Source organism: Magnolia sinica, chromosome 9, assembly GCF_029962835.1.
Source record: "Magnolia sinica isolate HGM2019 chromosome 9, MsV1, whole genome shotgun sequence".
In the NCBI taxonomy this organism is placed as follows: domain Eukaryota; kingdom Viridiplantae; phylum Streptophyta; class Magnoliopsida; order Magnoliales; family Magnoliaceae; genus Magnolia; species Magnolia sinica.
In genome coordinates this window covers 80377772-80393219 of record NC_080581.1, presented here as the reverse complement: position 1 = coordinate 80393219, position 15448 = coordinate 80377772, and the positions used below count along the sequence as shown (strand labels likewise).

General features: G+C 40.2%; 1 protein-coding gene across 3 annotated transcripts; it reads left to right on the top strand.

The window, feature by feature from the left end:
- On the top strand, positions 1-12429 carry LOC131255824 (cellulose synthase-like protein E6). Of its 3 annotated transcripts, XM_058256698.1 has the most exons (8): positions 2-297; positions 4113-4431; positions 5821-5961; positions 6736-6867; positions 9868-10080; positions 10288-10509; positions 10592-10936; positions 11795-12429. In XM_058256698.1, the coding sequence occupies exons 1-8, from the start codon at positions 32-34 to the stop codon at positions 12338-12340; spliced, it is 2184 nt and encodes a 727-aa protein (XP_058112681.1). In that variant the 5' UTR covers positions 2-31; the 3' UTR covers positions 12341-12429. The 3 variants fall into 3 exon arrangements, with proteins under 3 accessions (XP_058112682.1, XP_058112683.1, XP_058112681.1); XM_058256699.1 differs by lacking the exon at positions 9868-10080 and having other exon boundaries at positions 1-297; XM_058256700.1 differs by lacking the exon at positions 10592-10936 and having other exon boundaries at positions 1-297.
- The last annotated feature ends 3019 nt before the right edge of the window (positions 12430-15448 follow it).

The window sequence follows — 15448 nt, the reverse complement described above, 5'->3', positions numbered from 1 at the left end:
CCAGAGAGAGGGAGAGAGTGGGAGGGAGAGGATGGAAAGGGTAGCGTATGCACCTCTCTTTGAAACTAAGGAAGCAAAGGGTAGGATTGCATTTAAGATTTATGCAATTTCGGTATTTGTGGGCGTTTGTATGATTTGGATGTACAGAGCAACTCATGTTCCAAAAGAAGGGTTGAGATGGGTGTGGTTTTGCATGTTTGGAGCTGAGATTTGGTTTGGAATTTATTGGATTTTCACTCAATCAGCACGTTGGAGGCCTGTCTATCGGTCTACCTTCAAAGAAAGGCTCTCCCACAGGTACGCACCATTCCACCCGTTCTCCACCGGCAGTGCAACTTGGGTCAGTCTCTAATAAAACCCAACTGACCCAACCTGAAATTTAGATCGGTTCAAAGAGGTTGTGTTGAAGTGGGTTTGAAAATCTTCGACAAAACCCTAGGTGAGGTTGGGATTGGGTTGAGGGCTCTGACAATGTCCTACATGTATAACTATGTATCTAAAACACCAGAGAATTGTATTTTCCTGCTGCGTGTAACCTGCATACAGGATCTCATGTATCATTCCCAAAAGGTGGACTCATGGTGCAGTGATCCAGACCGTTGATCCTATGGTAAATACCCTCTGCAAATTGGGAGTGACCTAAATCTCCTCCAGATTGGAAGATCCTAGACATGGCATCTTGGTTCTTTTTAATCCCAGCCGTTGGAAACTACAACAAGTGTCTGGATTACAAAATCGTGGGTCCAATTTCTTATCAAAATGTTTTTAAAGCCCACATGCTTGACGCAAGCACACGGGCGAGTACTTTTCATTTGATGGGTCACGCTTTATAAATCTTCTCACCCGAATATCAGGCCCGTTGATTCGTCGGTGCGTGACAGCCTAGAAAATGGTACGGTAAAACGCTTTTTATGTTCGTTTACCGTTTGGATAACGTGAGGTGTGAGGACTGCAGCATCTAGAATATCCCCCAGAAGAGAATATCCCCCAGAAGATCTAGCCAACGAATGGTAGAAAGCTCAGATCTTGCACATAAAAACTATATTGACACGTGTGCTAGTGCAATGATTCCATTGCTCTACACGCGCGTAGCTTAACTTACGTTGTTTCGTGAGGGTAAAATTGGAAACTAAAATTCTTAAGATCATCATTCCTGGGATTTTTTTTTTTCTTTCCCCTTGGTGGCCGCCCTGAGTGTTTCGGATCAAGGACGAACTCTGGGCGGTGTACCTGATAGACGGCTTGGATTTCATGCAAGTCAGTCTTTTTACTCACATCAGATATGATAACCCCGGTAGAGAGCGGATTGGCTGATGGACCACACACCAGCTATAGAGTATTGACGTCAGCAAGTTCTGTGGGTCCCATTAGGAGGAATGTTTATATCCAAACCGTCCATCCATTTGGCGAGATCGTCTTAAGACTTGAGACGAAAAATAAGACAGATCTAAATATCAAGTGGACCACACTGTAAAAAGCAGTGGGGGATTGAACGTCTACCATTGAAACACTTTTGGGGCTCACAAAAGTTTCGGATCAATGTGAAATTTGCTTTTCCTATTCATCCATGTATTTTTGACTTTATTAACAGATTGGATGGAAAATAAACGTTATGGTGGGCCTAAGAATATTTTAACGGTGAAAATCATTATTCTCGCTGCTATTTTTGGTGTGGTCCATTTGAGTTTTGGATATGATTCATTTTTTGTCTGATGCTCTAAAATAATCTCAAAAAATGGATGAACGGTGTGGATATAATAAATACATCACTGTGGGGCCACGTAACTTGATCTCATTTGAACCGTTCGTACAACTCTGAGCTCGAGGAGCGTCGGCGCTCGCCTTCGCACGACACGTATCTACACCAGTTACATAGCTGATGTGTGGTACACCAGCCATATCCAATCCGCTTCCACCCCAGTAAGGGGTCACCGTGATTTATGAATTTTATCCACACCGTCCATCCATGTTTCCATATCATTTTAGATGGACAAATAAAAAATAAGGCAGATCTAAGGATCAATTCGACCACACCATAGGAAGCAGCGGTACCAAGGACACCCACCATTGAAACATTCTTAGGGTCATCCAGCTTGTTCATATGCTCATATATATACAATTGGATGAAGTTAAAAACATAAATTGTCTTGATCCAAAACTTCTGTAGTCCCTTAGAAATTTTCAACGGTAGAAATTTAATTCCCACTGTGTGGTCCATTTGGGCATTGGAAATTCATTATTTCTGCCTTAATAATTTAAAATGGTATGTAAATATGGATGATCGGTGTGGATAAATTTCATACATTCATGGAGTTTGGATCATCCAATCAACATGATTCTTGCACCGCGGCTTCATCACAATTGTATTATTGAGTGAACTTCTTGCATCATGGCTTGATCACAATGAGATTATTCAGTGAATAGTTTCAATTGATATGTTGTATAAATGGTTATCTAAATGGTAAGAAATTGACTTTAAATAATAAGAAATTGACTTGTGACAGTGATAGGTAAAATTCTTCCTTGAAAAGGTATAAAATAAGAATAAGTGAAGATTAATATCCGGAAATAAGGAACAAAGAGGTGTTGCTAAACTCCAAAGATGGGCATGTAAAAATGCTCCATTACCCTCAAAGCACTATAAGTTATAAGTGCTCCTATTTGCATTGGAGCACTAAGACTGTCCAATCTATCGATCTAAACTATTCATAGGTCCAACACACATTTCAAGGGCTACCATGCGAATATCACACCAATCAAACAAGTATTAACCATTTGACCAATAGCCTTTAAAATAGACCGTCATGATGGTTCACATAAAAGTAAATTTGACAATTTGATCTACCTATCTCTTGGGACCCACCGTGGAATGCTTTTGATTTTAAAGAATCAAGGTTGTTGGGCAACCGTAACCATCCTAGCTATAGCTTAGAACAAGTTGGCCATAGAAAGTAACGCCAGATCAAGGAAGGATTTGATCATATGATAAGTGCAATTTGTACGTAATGAAATGTATTATAAACTTAATAAACAGTTTAGATCAATGAATTGAATTGTCCATGGGAACCGATGGAACTAGGAGTACTGTATGTTATAGTGCTCCAAAAGCATTGGAGCTTTTCTCACGCCCACACACCATCCTTACAGAAACGTAGAGGGTTTACTCTTGTCGTTATTTACATGCATCAATCGTGTACGTGAAAATGCTCACATGTTCACCTTCTCACTTGAGCACCCGTGAGCACCTTTGCACATGTGTCATGAGCACAAAATCTGAACGGTCCACATGATCCAGCACCCCCTTGAAACCTCATGAGCTCATTTTCTAGACCGATACACAACTCTGGTGGGCCATGGAAAAAGGAAACAGTTTCCTCCCTTTATTTGCATTTTTCCTTTATTATGGCCCACTAGAGTTGTAGATCAAGCTGGAAATTTAGCCCATAAAGTTTTAAGAGGTGTCACATCACGTGAACTATTCAGATTCTGTGCCTATGACATGTGTACAAAGGTTCTCATGGGTGCTCACACAAGAAGTTAAGCAGGTGAGGATATATATATATATATACACACACACACTTTCGGGGAGTCTAGCCGAACTTTTACTTTGATTCAAAACTTCGATGGGCCATGAGAAATGAAAACAATTTCATCTTTTGATTTGCATCTTTTTTTGTTATGGCCCACCAAACCTTTTAGATTAGAATGAAAATTGGTCCCTAAGGGTTTTATGGGATGCTAAATCACGTGAACCATTCGGATTAGAGGCCCACCACACATGTCATAACAGACGCACAAAGGTACACATGTGAGACCACATAACTTGTGGACGTCACAGCAGCTATAGGTGTGAGGTACACCAGCCAATCTGCTTCCCAAAGGAATATAATAGTCGTGAGGCACACCAGCCAATCCGCTTCTCAAAGGAATATGATAGTCTACGTTTTAAATAACGTTACGGGGAAAATGATGCCATACAAGGCAACTTCTTATAGCCGTTGGATCACAACGTGATTCTTAGGATCCGAAGGCTCTAAGTGGCGTTTTACTTAATGCTATAATTTTACATTTTTGTCCTTTTAATTTCTCTCTTTTTTTCTTTAACGGTGCAGATATGAAGATGAATTGCCAGGGGTGGACATTTTTGTGTGCACTGCGGACCCCACAATAGAACCACCCACCCTAGTAATCAACACCGTTCTTTCAGTTATGGCCTACGATTACCCACCGGAGAAGCTGAGCATCTACCTCTCCGATGATGGTGGGTCAGATCTGACATTCTACGCTCTATTAGAGGCATCTCGCTTCTCGAAGCATTGGATCCCATTTTGTAAGAAATTCAAGGTGGAGCCAAGATCACCGGCCATCTATTTTGCCACAACATCTGAGGCACATGATACTCAACGCACCAACGAATGGTTGTCCACCAAGGTAAAATATCTTTAACATTGTTTATCAATAGAAAATAGATCCATACCATCCAACTTGTGCATACCATTGTGGATGGAGCATAGCCCAAAAATTATATGGATCAGGCCATCGTTAGTGTTCAATTGGATGGTTGAGATGAAAAATATTTGCATTGATCGGGCCATATGTGTGGATTTTAGACCGCGGCTCGCTTTTTAAGGTTAGAATCATCCGATGTGTGTCTTCTTTTTTTTTTTTCTTTTTTTTTTTTCCTAGTAGCTAATGGATGTGTGATGGACCACATGAACGATCTTGTTCGGTTGATTGGACTGTCCGGCACCTTCTGTTTTAATTCAAGCAAAGTTGCATTCCTGTTTCATTGGTGATCTTGTTATTGCAACTAATTATTTTATTCTCAAAATTTCCCACACCCTTTTACTTTTATAAAGAGTAGAGTGCGTTATGGTGCATGTGAGGAGCGGGAAGGTGGATCATGTGGGGAGTTTTAGATAATAACTTATTTCTCATGTGCACTTAAGTAAGAATAATTTATTATATCTTTTTGCAAAAGGGGAGTTATTTTATGCCCTTTTGAATGCGTATGCATTGGTTCAACCATAACAATCTTGTGATTAATGAAACTTGGGGGTGTTTGGCAAATGAGAATAGGTGGGATGGAATTGCATTTGGTCCCATGCAAGATTTTTATGGATTTTGAAATCTATTATAAATGCCGGCCCCACATTGATACATGTATTTATTTATGTTATCCATCCATATGCACCATTTACACATGACATTTTTATTATATACATGTCTAAGTAACCGACATCCGTTGTGAATTTGGTTTATTGATTACAGTTCCATGGTTCACCAAATAAATTTTTTGGTATTTTCCCCTAGCAATTATCCTAAAAATGTGATTGGATGACCAAAATGCTATTGTATTTTTGGATATGCAATAATTGTGCAATAATAATATTAATACCATCTAATACAATTCAATACCATTTAATCCCATGGACCAAACACGCTATCATTGTATTGTTTTCATTTTTAACCATCCATAAATGTCCACTAAAGAAATTTCTTATAACTTCAAATAACCTATGTATTTATCCATCACACTCTATCATAATATTGAAGTATCTCTCTTTCACAAACACAAGCAATCTTTACTAACTGTTATGTATTTTGGACACATCATCCTTATTTTTCGATTTAGGAGATTTCTAGGGCATCCACTATCCCAGTGGTGCCATCAATAGGATACTTTTCAATCAATGATTCATGACCCTAAATGAACGGCCATGATCGAACTTTACATTTACTGATGAGCATGAAACTCTCATTCCTCTCAAAACTATGCTCTATAAAAATTACAAATTACATTTTATTTATTTTTCATAGAAATTATATGAAGAAATGGCGAACCGGATTGACATTGCAGTTAAGTTGGGCCGTGTCCCAAGGGAAATCCGAGCCGATCACAAAGGTTTCGGAGAGTGGCATTCGGCTGTAAATTCACGCAACCATCAGACCATTCTTCAGGTAAATCTTAATTACACTTTATTCCAATAGAGAAATGGCATTGCCTTTACAGTAAGCTTGAAAAAGACATCACTAGATAAGGTACTTGTTCAAGAAGTAATAATGCAACTATTCTTTCCTACCAATAGATTTCATGCTTAGAATATCCAATCCATGCAAAAGATGGGCCAAACCATGATGGTTACTTCAAATGATGATCAAGCCAATCAACTCATTTCGTGGGCCACACCAGTTCACTGAGTTATACCATCTATTCATTTTGATATTGTGTTCCAGTGGATAAGTGGATAGGCCTGATTTTCATATTCCCGGATGGTCATGGTCTGGCCCACCTTTTCTACAGATTGGATTGGATATTTTACACATGTGACACGTTGACAGGCTGGATGCAAACCATTTCTACTGGGAGCTGATATTTACAGCCACCTCAGTTTGATAGATACATCTCTCTTGTATTTCTGGTAATCAATAGTGGAATTTTGTTACCATTTGTGTTATTATCATACCAAAAGTAGAAAAGAAGGGATGTATTTATCAAGATCATAACTGTGTAAAAAACAAAAAAAAATATCCCAGAGACTTTGCTATATTGTCGTGGAAAATCGAGCAATCATTGAAATTGGTCAGGACTCTAATTTATTGAGGCTTCTTTATAATATTAGTTGTTTATTCACTGAGAGTCTTGGGATTGGACTTTAGTAGCAAATGGATCTACTTTAATAAATGAGACAGCACCATCTAATTGTTTATTGATCTATCTAATATAATATACAGATATTAATTGATGGGGGGGACACGAATGCTGTGGATACTGAAGGATCAGCATTGCCGACACTCGTGTACATGGCACGTGAGAAGAGACCTCAACATCTCCACAATTTCAAAGCTGGTGCTTTGAATGCATTGGTAATTTTACGTGCTTGTATGTAGAAACATGTATAGATTAGTAGGTCTGAAAGCCGGGCGGGTTCAATCCGACCGATCGGACATTGGGTTGGACTTGTGCAGGATGTATGGGTTCAATCTTGGGGTTGGGCTATACAAACACCAATCCGATAAAATTTTGGTAGGGCTTGGATAGAAGTCTCGAATTACCCAATCCAGCACAATCTCTGAACCCGATCGATATCTAAGTTACTTATAAATTATAATTGAGTAGGGATAGTCTGTGTCGAAGATACAGTAAGTTCTAGTGCAATCATCTCTCATTGTTACAAGTCATTCACGATGACTCAAGCTAACAAGATATGCCATATTCAACTCTCCCAAATATATTTGTGCTACACAACATAACTTTTAACATGTAAATCTTCGCTAGCCCCACAATAATTGAGTAGGGATAGTCTTAAGTTCTAGTGCAGAGCCCCGTAAAGTCTATACCTTTCTGAAATGAAATTTTTTTGAAGAAAAAAAATGCTTTAGAACAATATTGTTCGTCAATTTTTGCATATCATTCTAGATCATAACCCTAAAAATGAGACACATTCAAAGCTCAAGTGGACTACACCATAGAAAGTAGTGGGGATTGAACAAACTATTGTTGAAACTTTCCAAGCTAGGGCCAACCTCGAGGCTTATTTTCCATCTGACTTGTTCATGACTTCACACATACTTGGAGGAAATTAAAATAGAACACACATACTTGGAGGAAATTAAAATACAAATATCGGCTTGATCAGTCTTATGTGGCCTTAAAATGTTTTCAATGGTAGCATCAATTCCTATTGTTTTTAGTGTTGTGGCCAACTTTAGCAAGCTTTAGATCAACAATTTTTTGGGGCTCACATGCTAGAATGATCTAAAAATTTAGATGGACGTTATGGATTTAAAAAATACATTATCATGGGCCCACGTAAATTTCACGTAACAAGAAATTATATTGCTTGTTGTGTAGTGCTGATAGTGGATTAGGTAAGACCACCACCTCACATAAGACTTTACAGCCCTTACCATGGGGCCCACTTTGACGTGCATATTCTGTATCTACTCTGTCCATCTGCTTTTTTTTTTTTTTTTTTCCAAATCATTTTAGAGCATGATCTCAAAAATTTAGAATATCCAATTTTCAGGTTGACTATGTCCACGAAATAGTGGTGATTGAACACCTTACCATTAAAAACTTCTTAGGGCACATATTAATGTTTCCGTACATTTTATTTGCCATCCAAACTGTTGACAAGTTCACATAAGCCTGGATGAAGGGAAAAAACAAATATAAGCTAGATCCATAACTTTTGTTTCTCATTAATTGTCAATCACCACTATTTCCTATGGTATTGTCCACTTGATAATTCAATCAGCTTCATTTTTTGCATAATACCCTAAAATGATCAGGAAAAAAATGAAGTGTATTGAAATTACTACATATATAATTAGTAAAATTATAGGTATAACAAATAAGACGTGTATTAAAATATAATAAACTAATGTAATAATGAAAATATTAGCATGTATCCACCCGATAGACCTTGCTTGGATTGGGCTTGGGTTGAGAATTCTCAAGTTGGGGTTGGGTTGGGTTGGGTTAGGGTTGAGGTATAGGAACTTTGGGTTGAGCTAGGGTTGAGCAGCAGACCCAACCTGCACGACTTTCAACCATATAGACTAGGGGTCAAAGCTGGGCATGGGATGACTCGACTCATTTGACTCGTTCAGACCCGACTCGACCCGAACCTAATGGGTGAGTCGGTCCGAACCGAGTAGATCTCGCCCAATTCAAACTCAAATTGAGTGGAGTTTGAGTTACCCAGTAACTCGACTCGACCCGACCCCAAACCTCTATCCGGTTGGACTTGACTCGATCCGAAACCGACTCGACTCGGCTTTGGGTATGTATATGATTACAAAAACCCTAAATATCTCTAATCTTATACGCCTCACCCGATCCCGACCTCGACCCGATCCCAAACCTCTCTCTTCCTCCTTCATCCTCCTCCTCTTCCAAGCCCGACAATCACCCACCACCATTACCACCCTCCTCCTCCTCTCTCTCCTCTCCACTCCCTCCCTCTTCCAAACCCGACAACCACCCTCCTCTTCCTCTCTCTCCTCTCCACTCCCTCCCTCCATCATCTCTCGATTTGAATCGATGCCAACTCGAACCAACTCGCTATTTTTGACTGGGTCGAACTCGATTCGGATTAGTCTAGGCCAAACCTAGACTTGGATCGGTTCAAGCATGCTGGACTCGGTATCGAGTCGAGTTCAGGTCAGGCCTATTTCAAAACTGGATCAAGTTAGGTCAGCCCTAACTCGATGCCCTAACTCGGTCCGACTCGACTTTATGGCCAACTCTACTAGTAGATGGGCTTTTTCTCTGACAAGTGCCGGGTCGAACCCTAATTGGGCTTTATATGCATATATCAAACCCACGGGCCCATTTACCATCCCAACTTCAACCCTTATTGGTCGCCAAAACTCACGACAGGCCCAGCCCGTTGCCACCCATGGTGCAGACAGACATTAGGCATTTTGGGAATACATACATGAAAGTATTGCAGAATCCCCTGGCATTTGTACTCGGCTGGACTGCCTGTATCATATTCAGGACAACAGCTTCAAGAATAAGGTGGGCCACCGTGTAAATTAGTTGGCCCAGAGACCAAGCTGGCTCATTCATCAAACAGGGCCAAACATGCATATCAGTGTATCATTGGCAACAATTTCTTAAACCGCCCATGGTTATTTTACATGTCAGTGTGGCCCAGCTGATGATTTGAGCAACCTAATTTTGTAGGAGGCCATCTCCGCAATGGAGTCCACCTGAAGAAACATTCATGTGTGCACATGCAAACTCACGTAAGCAGAAGCATCCGCATAGAGAAGCTCATGCATGCACAACACAAATTGGCACAATCCTCACCATTTTTTATGATGAGATCGTGATCGTCGTGATTGAATTTGCAGATACGGGTGTCATCGATCATAAGCAACGGGCCAATCATCCTGACGGTAGACTGCGACATGTACTCAAACAATGCAGAATCGCTGAGAGATGCATTGTGTTTTTTCATGGATGAAGAGAAGGGTCATGAAATTGCCTACGTACAATTTCCTCAGAGCTTCGATAATCTCTCTAAGAATGATATTTATGCTAATTCCTACAAGGTAGTTCAAGGGGTAAGTGTCACAGATTGTCCATTAAAGTTCTATGGTGGGCCAATGTAGGTTTGCCATGATCAAAATCGAAGTGATCGGACATTGAGTAAACAATCTATTTTGTGGACCAATAATCAGATCATCTTGCATTTGGGTAATGGCCCACCAAATACATGGTCATGACCTTCAAAATAATGGATCTTTCAATGTGCTTGGCAATTAATGTAGGTGGAATTTCATGGTATGGATGGTTATGAAGGGTCACCGTACATTGGGACCGGATGCTTTTTTAGGAGGGAGAGTTTATGTGGGAAGAAGTATGGTGAGGAATACAAGGACTGGAAAAAAGGAATGGAAGGGCGAGCAAAGGGAAGTGGAATGGAGTTGGAGGAGAGAGCAAAAGGTCATGCAAGTTGCACCTGTGAAGAGAATACTCAGTGGGGAAAAGAGGTCTCTCTCTCTCTCTCTCTCTCTCTCTCTCTCTCTCTCTCTCTCTCTCTCATATGAACTTTCATGTACCTGAAATATGCAGATGGGAGTGAAGTATGGGTGTCCAGCGGAAGATGTGATAACTGGCATGGCAATTCAATGTAGGGGGTGGAAATCGATGTATCTGAACCCAAGAAGGAAAGCATTCTTGGGGGTTGCTCCTACAACCTTATTACAATCGTTGGTGCAACATAAGAGATGGGCAGAAGGACACCTTCAAATATTCACCAAGCATTGTTCCTTCGTAAAAGGAAATGGCAAGATAAAGCTAGGACTTCAAATGAGCTACGCTATTTACAATGCATGGGCTTTCAATGCCTTCCCAACACTATGTTATGTTGCGGTGCCATCCCTTGCCCTTCTCAGTGGCATTTCCTTGTTCCCAAAGGTCTCTCTCTCTCTCTCTCTCCCCCAAGGGTATGGTGGACATCAATCACTACTGTTTTCCTGTGGTGTGGTCCACCTGAGATTTAGATCTACCTCATTTTTGGGATCAATCATTAAAATGATCTGGAAAAATGGATGGACGACATGGATAAAACATATACATCATGGCAGGGCCCACAGAACACTGGCAGTGTCACTAGCCAAACTTCATCCGGTTCTACGGTAAGTTCAAGCTTTGTGGGCCCCATCATCATTTGTGACCGATATGATATGTTTCTTGAGGAAATATGCTCGAATATAGGACATGGGCTAGCATTAATAGCAAGTAAGCATATACTTTTGTGGTATAATAAATATAAGTGGTATATTTCCATATTGACTGGATAGCATCATCTGATCATCTAGTGATGAATGGTCTAGATCAGACATAAAGATCAAAGGTGCGAATCACATGATGAATGGTCTAGATCAGACATAACGACATGTTACCAGAAAGTTTCCAAGCCTAATGATCGTGAAACTCAATTGTAAGCCTGACTCTACCTTGCCACGTTGTGACTCGCCGAGTCAACTTGCTGAGTCGACTCGAAGGGATGGGTTTCAAAACCCAAGACCTCAAGGAGAAGGACCAACACCTCTAGTCAACAAGCCATGCATCATGTGTTTGCATGTCCTTCCCTTATTTTTATATTTGATTGATATATAAAATGTTTATAAATAATATTAGTTTAATTATTAATATCGAGTCAAGTAAAGACTCAGTCCGAGTCTTCAATCAACCTGACCCGGCTAGACATAAAATCAAGTTAAACTATGATTGAATGTGATGCTCAAGTTGAAATTTTTCTTGCTCCTTCAGATTTCAAGTCCATGGTTTGCACCCTTTGCATATGTGACCATTGCAAAGCACACATACAGCCTAGTCGAGGCACTATGGATGGAAGAGACGGTTGAGTCATGGTGGAACGAACAACGGATGTGGCTCTACAAAAGGACATCGTCGTATTTCTTCAGCACCATCGATGCGGCACTCCAGTTATCAGGACTTGCCAAGTCAGCATTCGTGATCACGGCAAAGGCAACCGACGACGAGGTGGCGAAGAGGTATGATCAAGAGATCATGGAGTTTGGGTCCACTTCTCCTATGTTCACCGTCCTAGCCACGTTGGCGATGGTGAACCTCTTGTGTCTAGTTGGTGAAATCAAGAGGGTAGTCATGGGTGATGAAGTTGAAGAGATGGAGGCATTGGCATGGCAGTTTGTTCTATGTGGGGTGTTGGTCATCATCAACTGGCCCATCTATCAAGGGCTCTTCTTGCGCAAGGACATGGGCCGCCTGCCCACCTCGGTTGCATTTATATCTACTGGTTTCGCTATGCTTGCTTGTCTAATACCCATGCATTAGAGCATGGGTGACATTATAACATTCAGCAATATTTTGATGCAGACACCAAAACCCCTTTCAAGTAGTGCACCCATTATTCAAATATCTCATTTTTGTGTAGTGCAAACATATGTTGGCAGATTTTCAATTATAATAAGTGCAGGTCATGCTCCAGCAATCCAGGCCATTGGCATGTCGACTCCCGCTGCAGATGGGTAGATGATCTTATCTAGCACTTTCAATGGTTTGGGTCAGACCAGAATCCTTTATAAGTAGACCACACCACAGGGAACAACAGGGATCGGATGGCAACCACAGGTTCGGGTGTGGGGCCATTGTGGAGTGTGTCATTCAAAAAATCCATTCATTAGCTGTGACTCACCAAGACTAGGATCAGCCACACATGAACTTTGACAATCTTACATTGTGGGGACTTTTATAGTGACACAAACCGTCTATGTTCAATGGATTCAATAGACGGGGGATGTCCAAAAAATTTCTGATTGAAAATTTCAACCCTTCGATTATGACTATTCATTTTTAAAGCAAAATAGCCAAAATTTCAAATGGTTAGAAAAAAATAAATAAAAATAAATAAAAATTAAGAGATTTTATTTTTTGTCTCTACAACACAAGTGAAGACCCATCATGTAAATGGCTTTGATCATTGAAAGATGATCAGAATCAAACTCTAAACTCCCTATTTATATAACATTGTAATATGTGAGGATGTATTTGAGCAAACCTCTGCACATCCTTTCAAATGTGGTCCTTGTTTTTGTTTTTTACCCTTGATTCTTCCAGCTAGTGTTTTTGTATTATGCAAATGTGTCTTTCCAAGCAAAGACTAATGACATGAATGGTCAATAGCGAATAAAAAATATGTGGTTTATATTTTTGAAGGGATGTCAGTTGTTTCGCTCTCTTTCTCTCATAAGCCACAACACATTGGTCACTCATTAGGTAGTCTACATGTGTAAATCAAACTATTTATTGTTCGTTTATTATCATGGTGAGGCCTACCTGATGAGTGGATTTTCTTCAAAGTGATATATTGTGGGGCCCATCTTTTGGATGGATTGGATTCTACAAAATTGACTCGTTTTGATGGAAAGATGGCCGAGTGTTTGGTGATTCTGATCCATACATCAAGCAATCCTTACCATGGTTTTAAAACTCGGCGGAGTCAGCTCGACCTTGTTCTGATTCTCAGCGCCTGACATGACTGGTGTAGTGATTTTAACAGAGTCACTCATCCATTTCAAATCTTACTCGTACGTGGGGTTAACTTGACCCATGTTCACAATACAAACTACCCAATGAGTGGCTAAAATCAATCACATGTGCACCATTCAACGATGAGAAACAGACCCTGATTGGTAGTTGTAATGTGGGCCCCGTATTCTTTCAAGGCCCACATGATTTAATAGTCAGTGCATTCCTGCAATTGAGGTCAATTGTTCAAAATTTGTATTTATCAGAGCCGGCATTGATACCCAAGTCCAGATCCTTCCCCCTTTCACTCATCACGTGCGTTGCACGTGCCAGCTAGGAGAGTTTTAGACGGCTATGGTATCCTAGCCGTTGCTTTCCTTCCACAGTCAGCCACTACAGCAGCAATCATAGCGCCAACTCTCGTCATCCTATGCATCAGCGTAGGGAAGAAGATCCGGAAGCGGATTGGCTGGTGTACCACACACCACCTATATAGCTGATGTATACACGTGTCCTGCGAAGACGAGCGCCGACGCTCCTCCAGCTCCGAGTTGTACGGTTTAAAGGAAAACAAAGTTACGTGGGCCCCACAATGATGTATTTATTATATCCATACCGTTCATCCATTTTTCAACCCACAATGATGTATTTATTATATCCATACCGTTCATCCATTTTTCAAGATCATTTTAGCGCATTAGATAAAAAATGAATCATATATCAAGCTCAAATGGACCACACCAAAAAATTAGTTGTGAGGATAATGATTTTCACTGTTAAAAAATTCATAGGACCCACAATATTATTTATTTTCCATCTAATTTGTTAATAAGGTCAAAAATACATCGATGAAGAGAAAAAACAAATTTCATATTAATCCGAAACTTTTGTGACCCCCAAAAGGGTTTCACAGGTAGACATTCAATCTCCCACTGCATTTTGCAGTGTAGTCCACTTGATCTTTAGATGTTTCTTTCTTCTTCTTTTTTTTTTGTCTCAGGCCTTACGAAAAGCTCCCCAAATGTATGGACATTTTAGAAATAATACATACCTCATGATGGGAATCACAGAACTTGCTGACATTAACACACAAGCTATATAGCTGGTGTGTGGTACACCAGCCAATCCGCTTCCGACGTTTTAGCCGTTACAGTGGGACCTTAATGTATGTATTATCTATTCATTTTAGGTAAAAATGAAGTAGATCTAGTTATCACGTTGACCAAACCATAAGAAACAATATTGATTGCCCATTAATGGACTGCAAAAGTTTTGGATCAAGCTGATATTTGATTTTTCCCTCCATCCGGGCTCATGTGACTTTATCAATAGATTGGATGGTAAATAAATACCGCAGAAACATTAAGGTGTGCATAAGAAGTTTGTTTCTTATGGTATGGTCTACCTGATAATTGGATCTGCTTCATTTTTGGCATAATATCTTAAAATGATATAAAAAAAAAAACAGATGAATGGTGTAGATACATAATACATACATAAATGTGAACCCCACAGTAATCCTATTATAAGGGTTGCATGTCTTGGGTGAGGATGGGTACAAATGAGACTTGGAAGTGCCCTATTTTTGGGCTTGTACCATAAAATGATACAGTAGAATGGATGGACGGTGTGGATAATACCCATATATCACAGCGGCCCCTCAGAGCCTCTGTCCGTTAGCTAGAAAAATGACAAAATGGTCATCTCACCGAAGAATCCTTGCCTTTTGCTAGAGGACAGCATCTGACGATTAAACCCAACCTTTTCATTGGATCATGTAGTGTGATTGGTTGGCTGTCATTGATGCATAGCTAATTTATTAATATGGAAGCCGGTTGCCTGTGCATGTTGTGGGTCCGCGGATGAGATGCTGAGACGGTCCAAATCCAAACTAGAACGCATGACTACGATCCA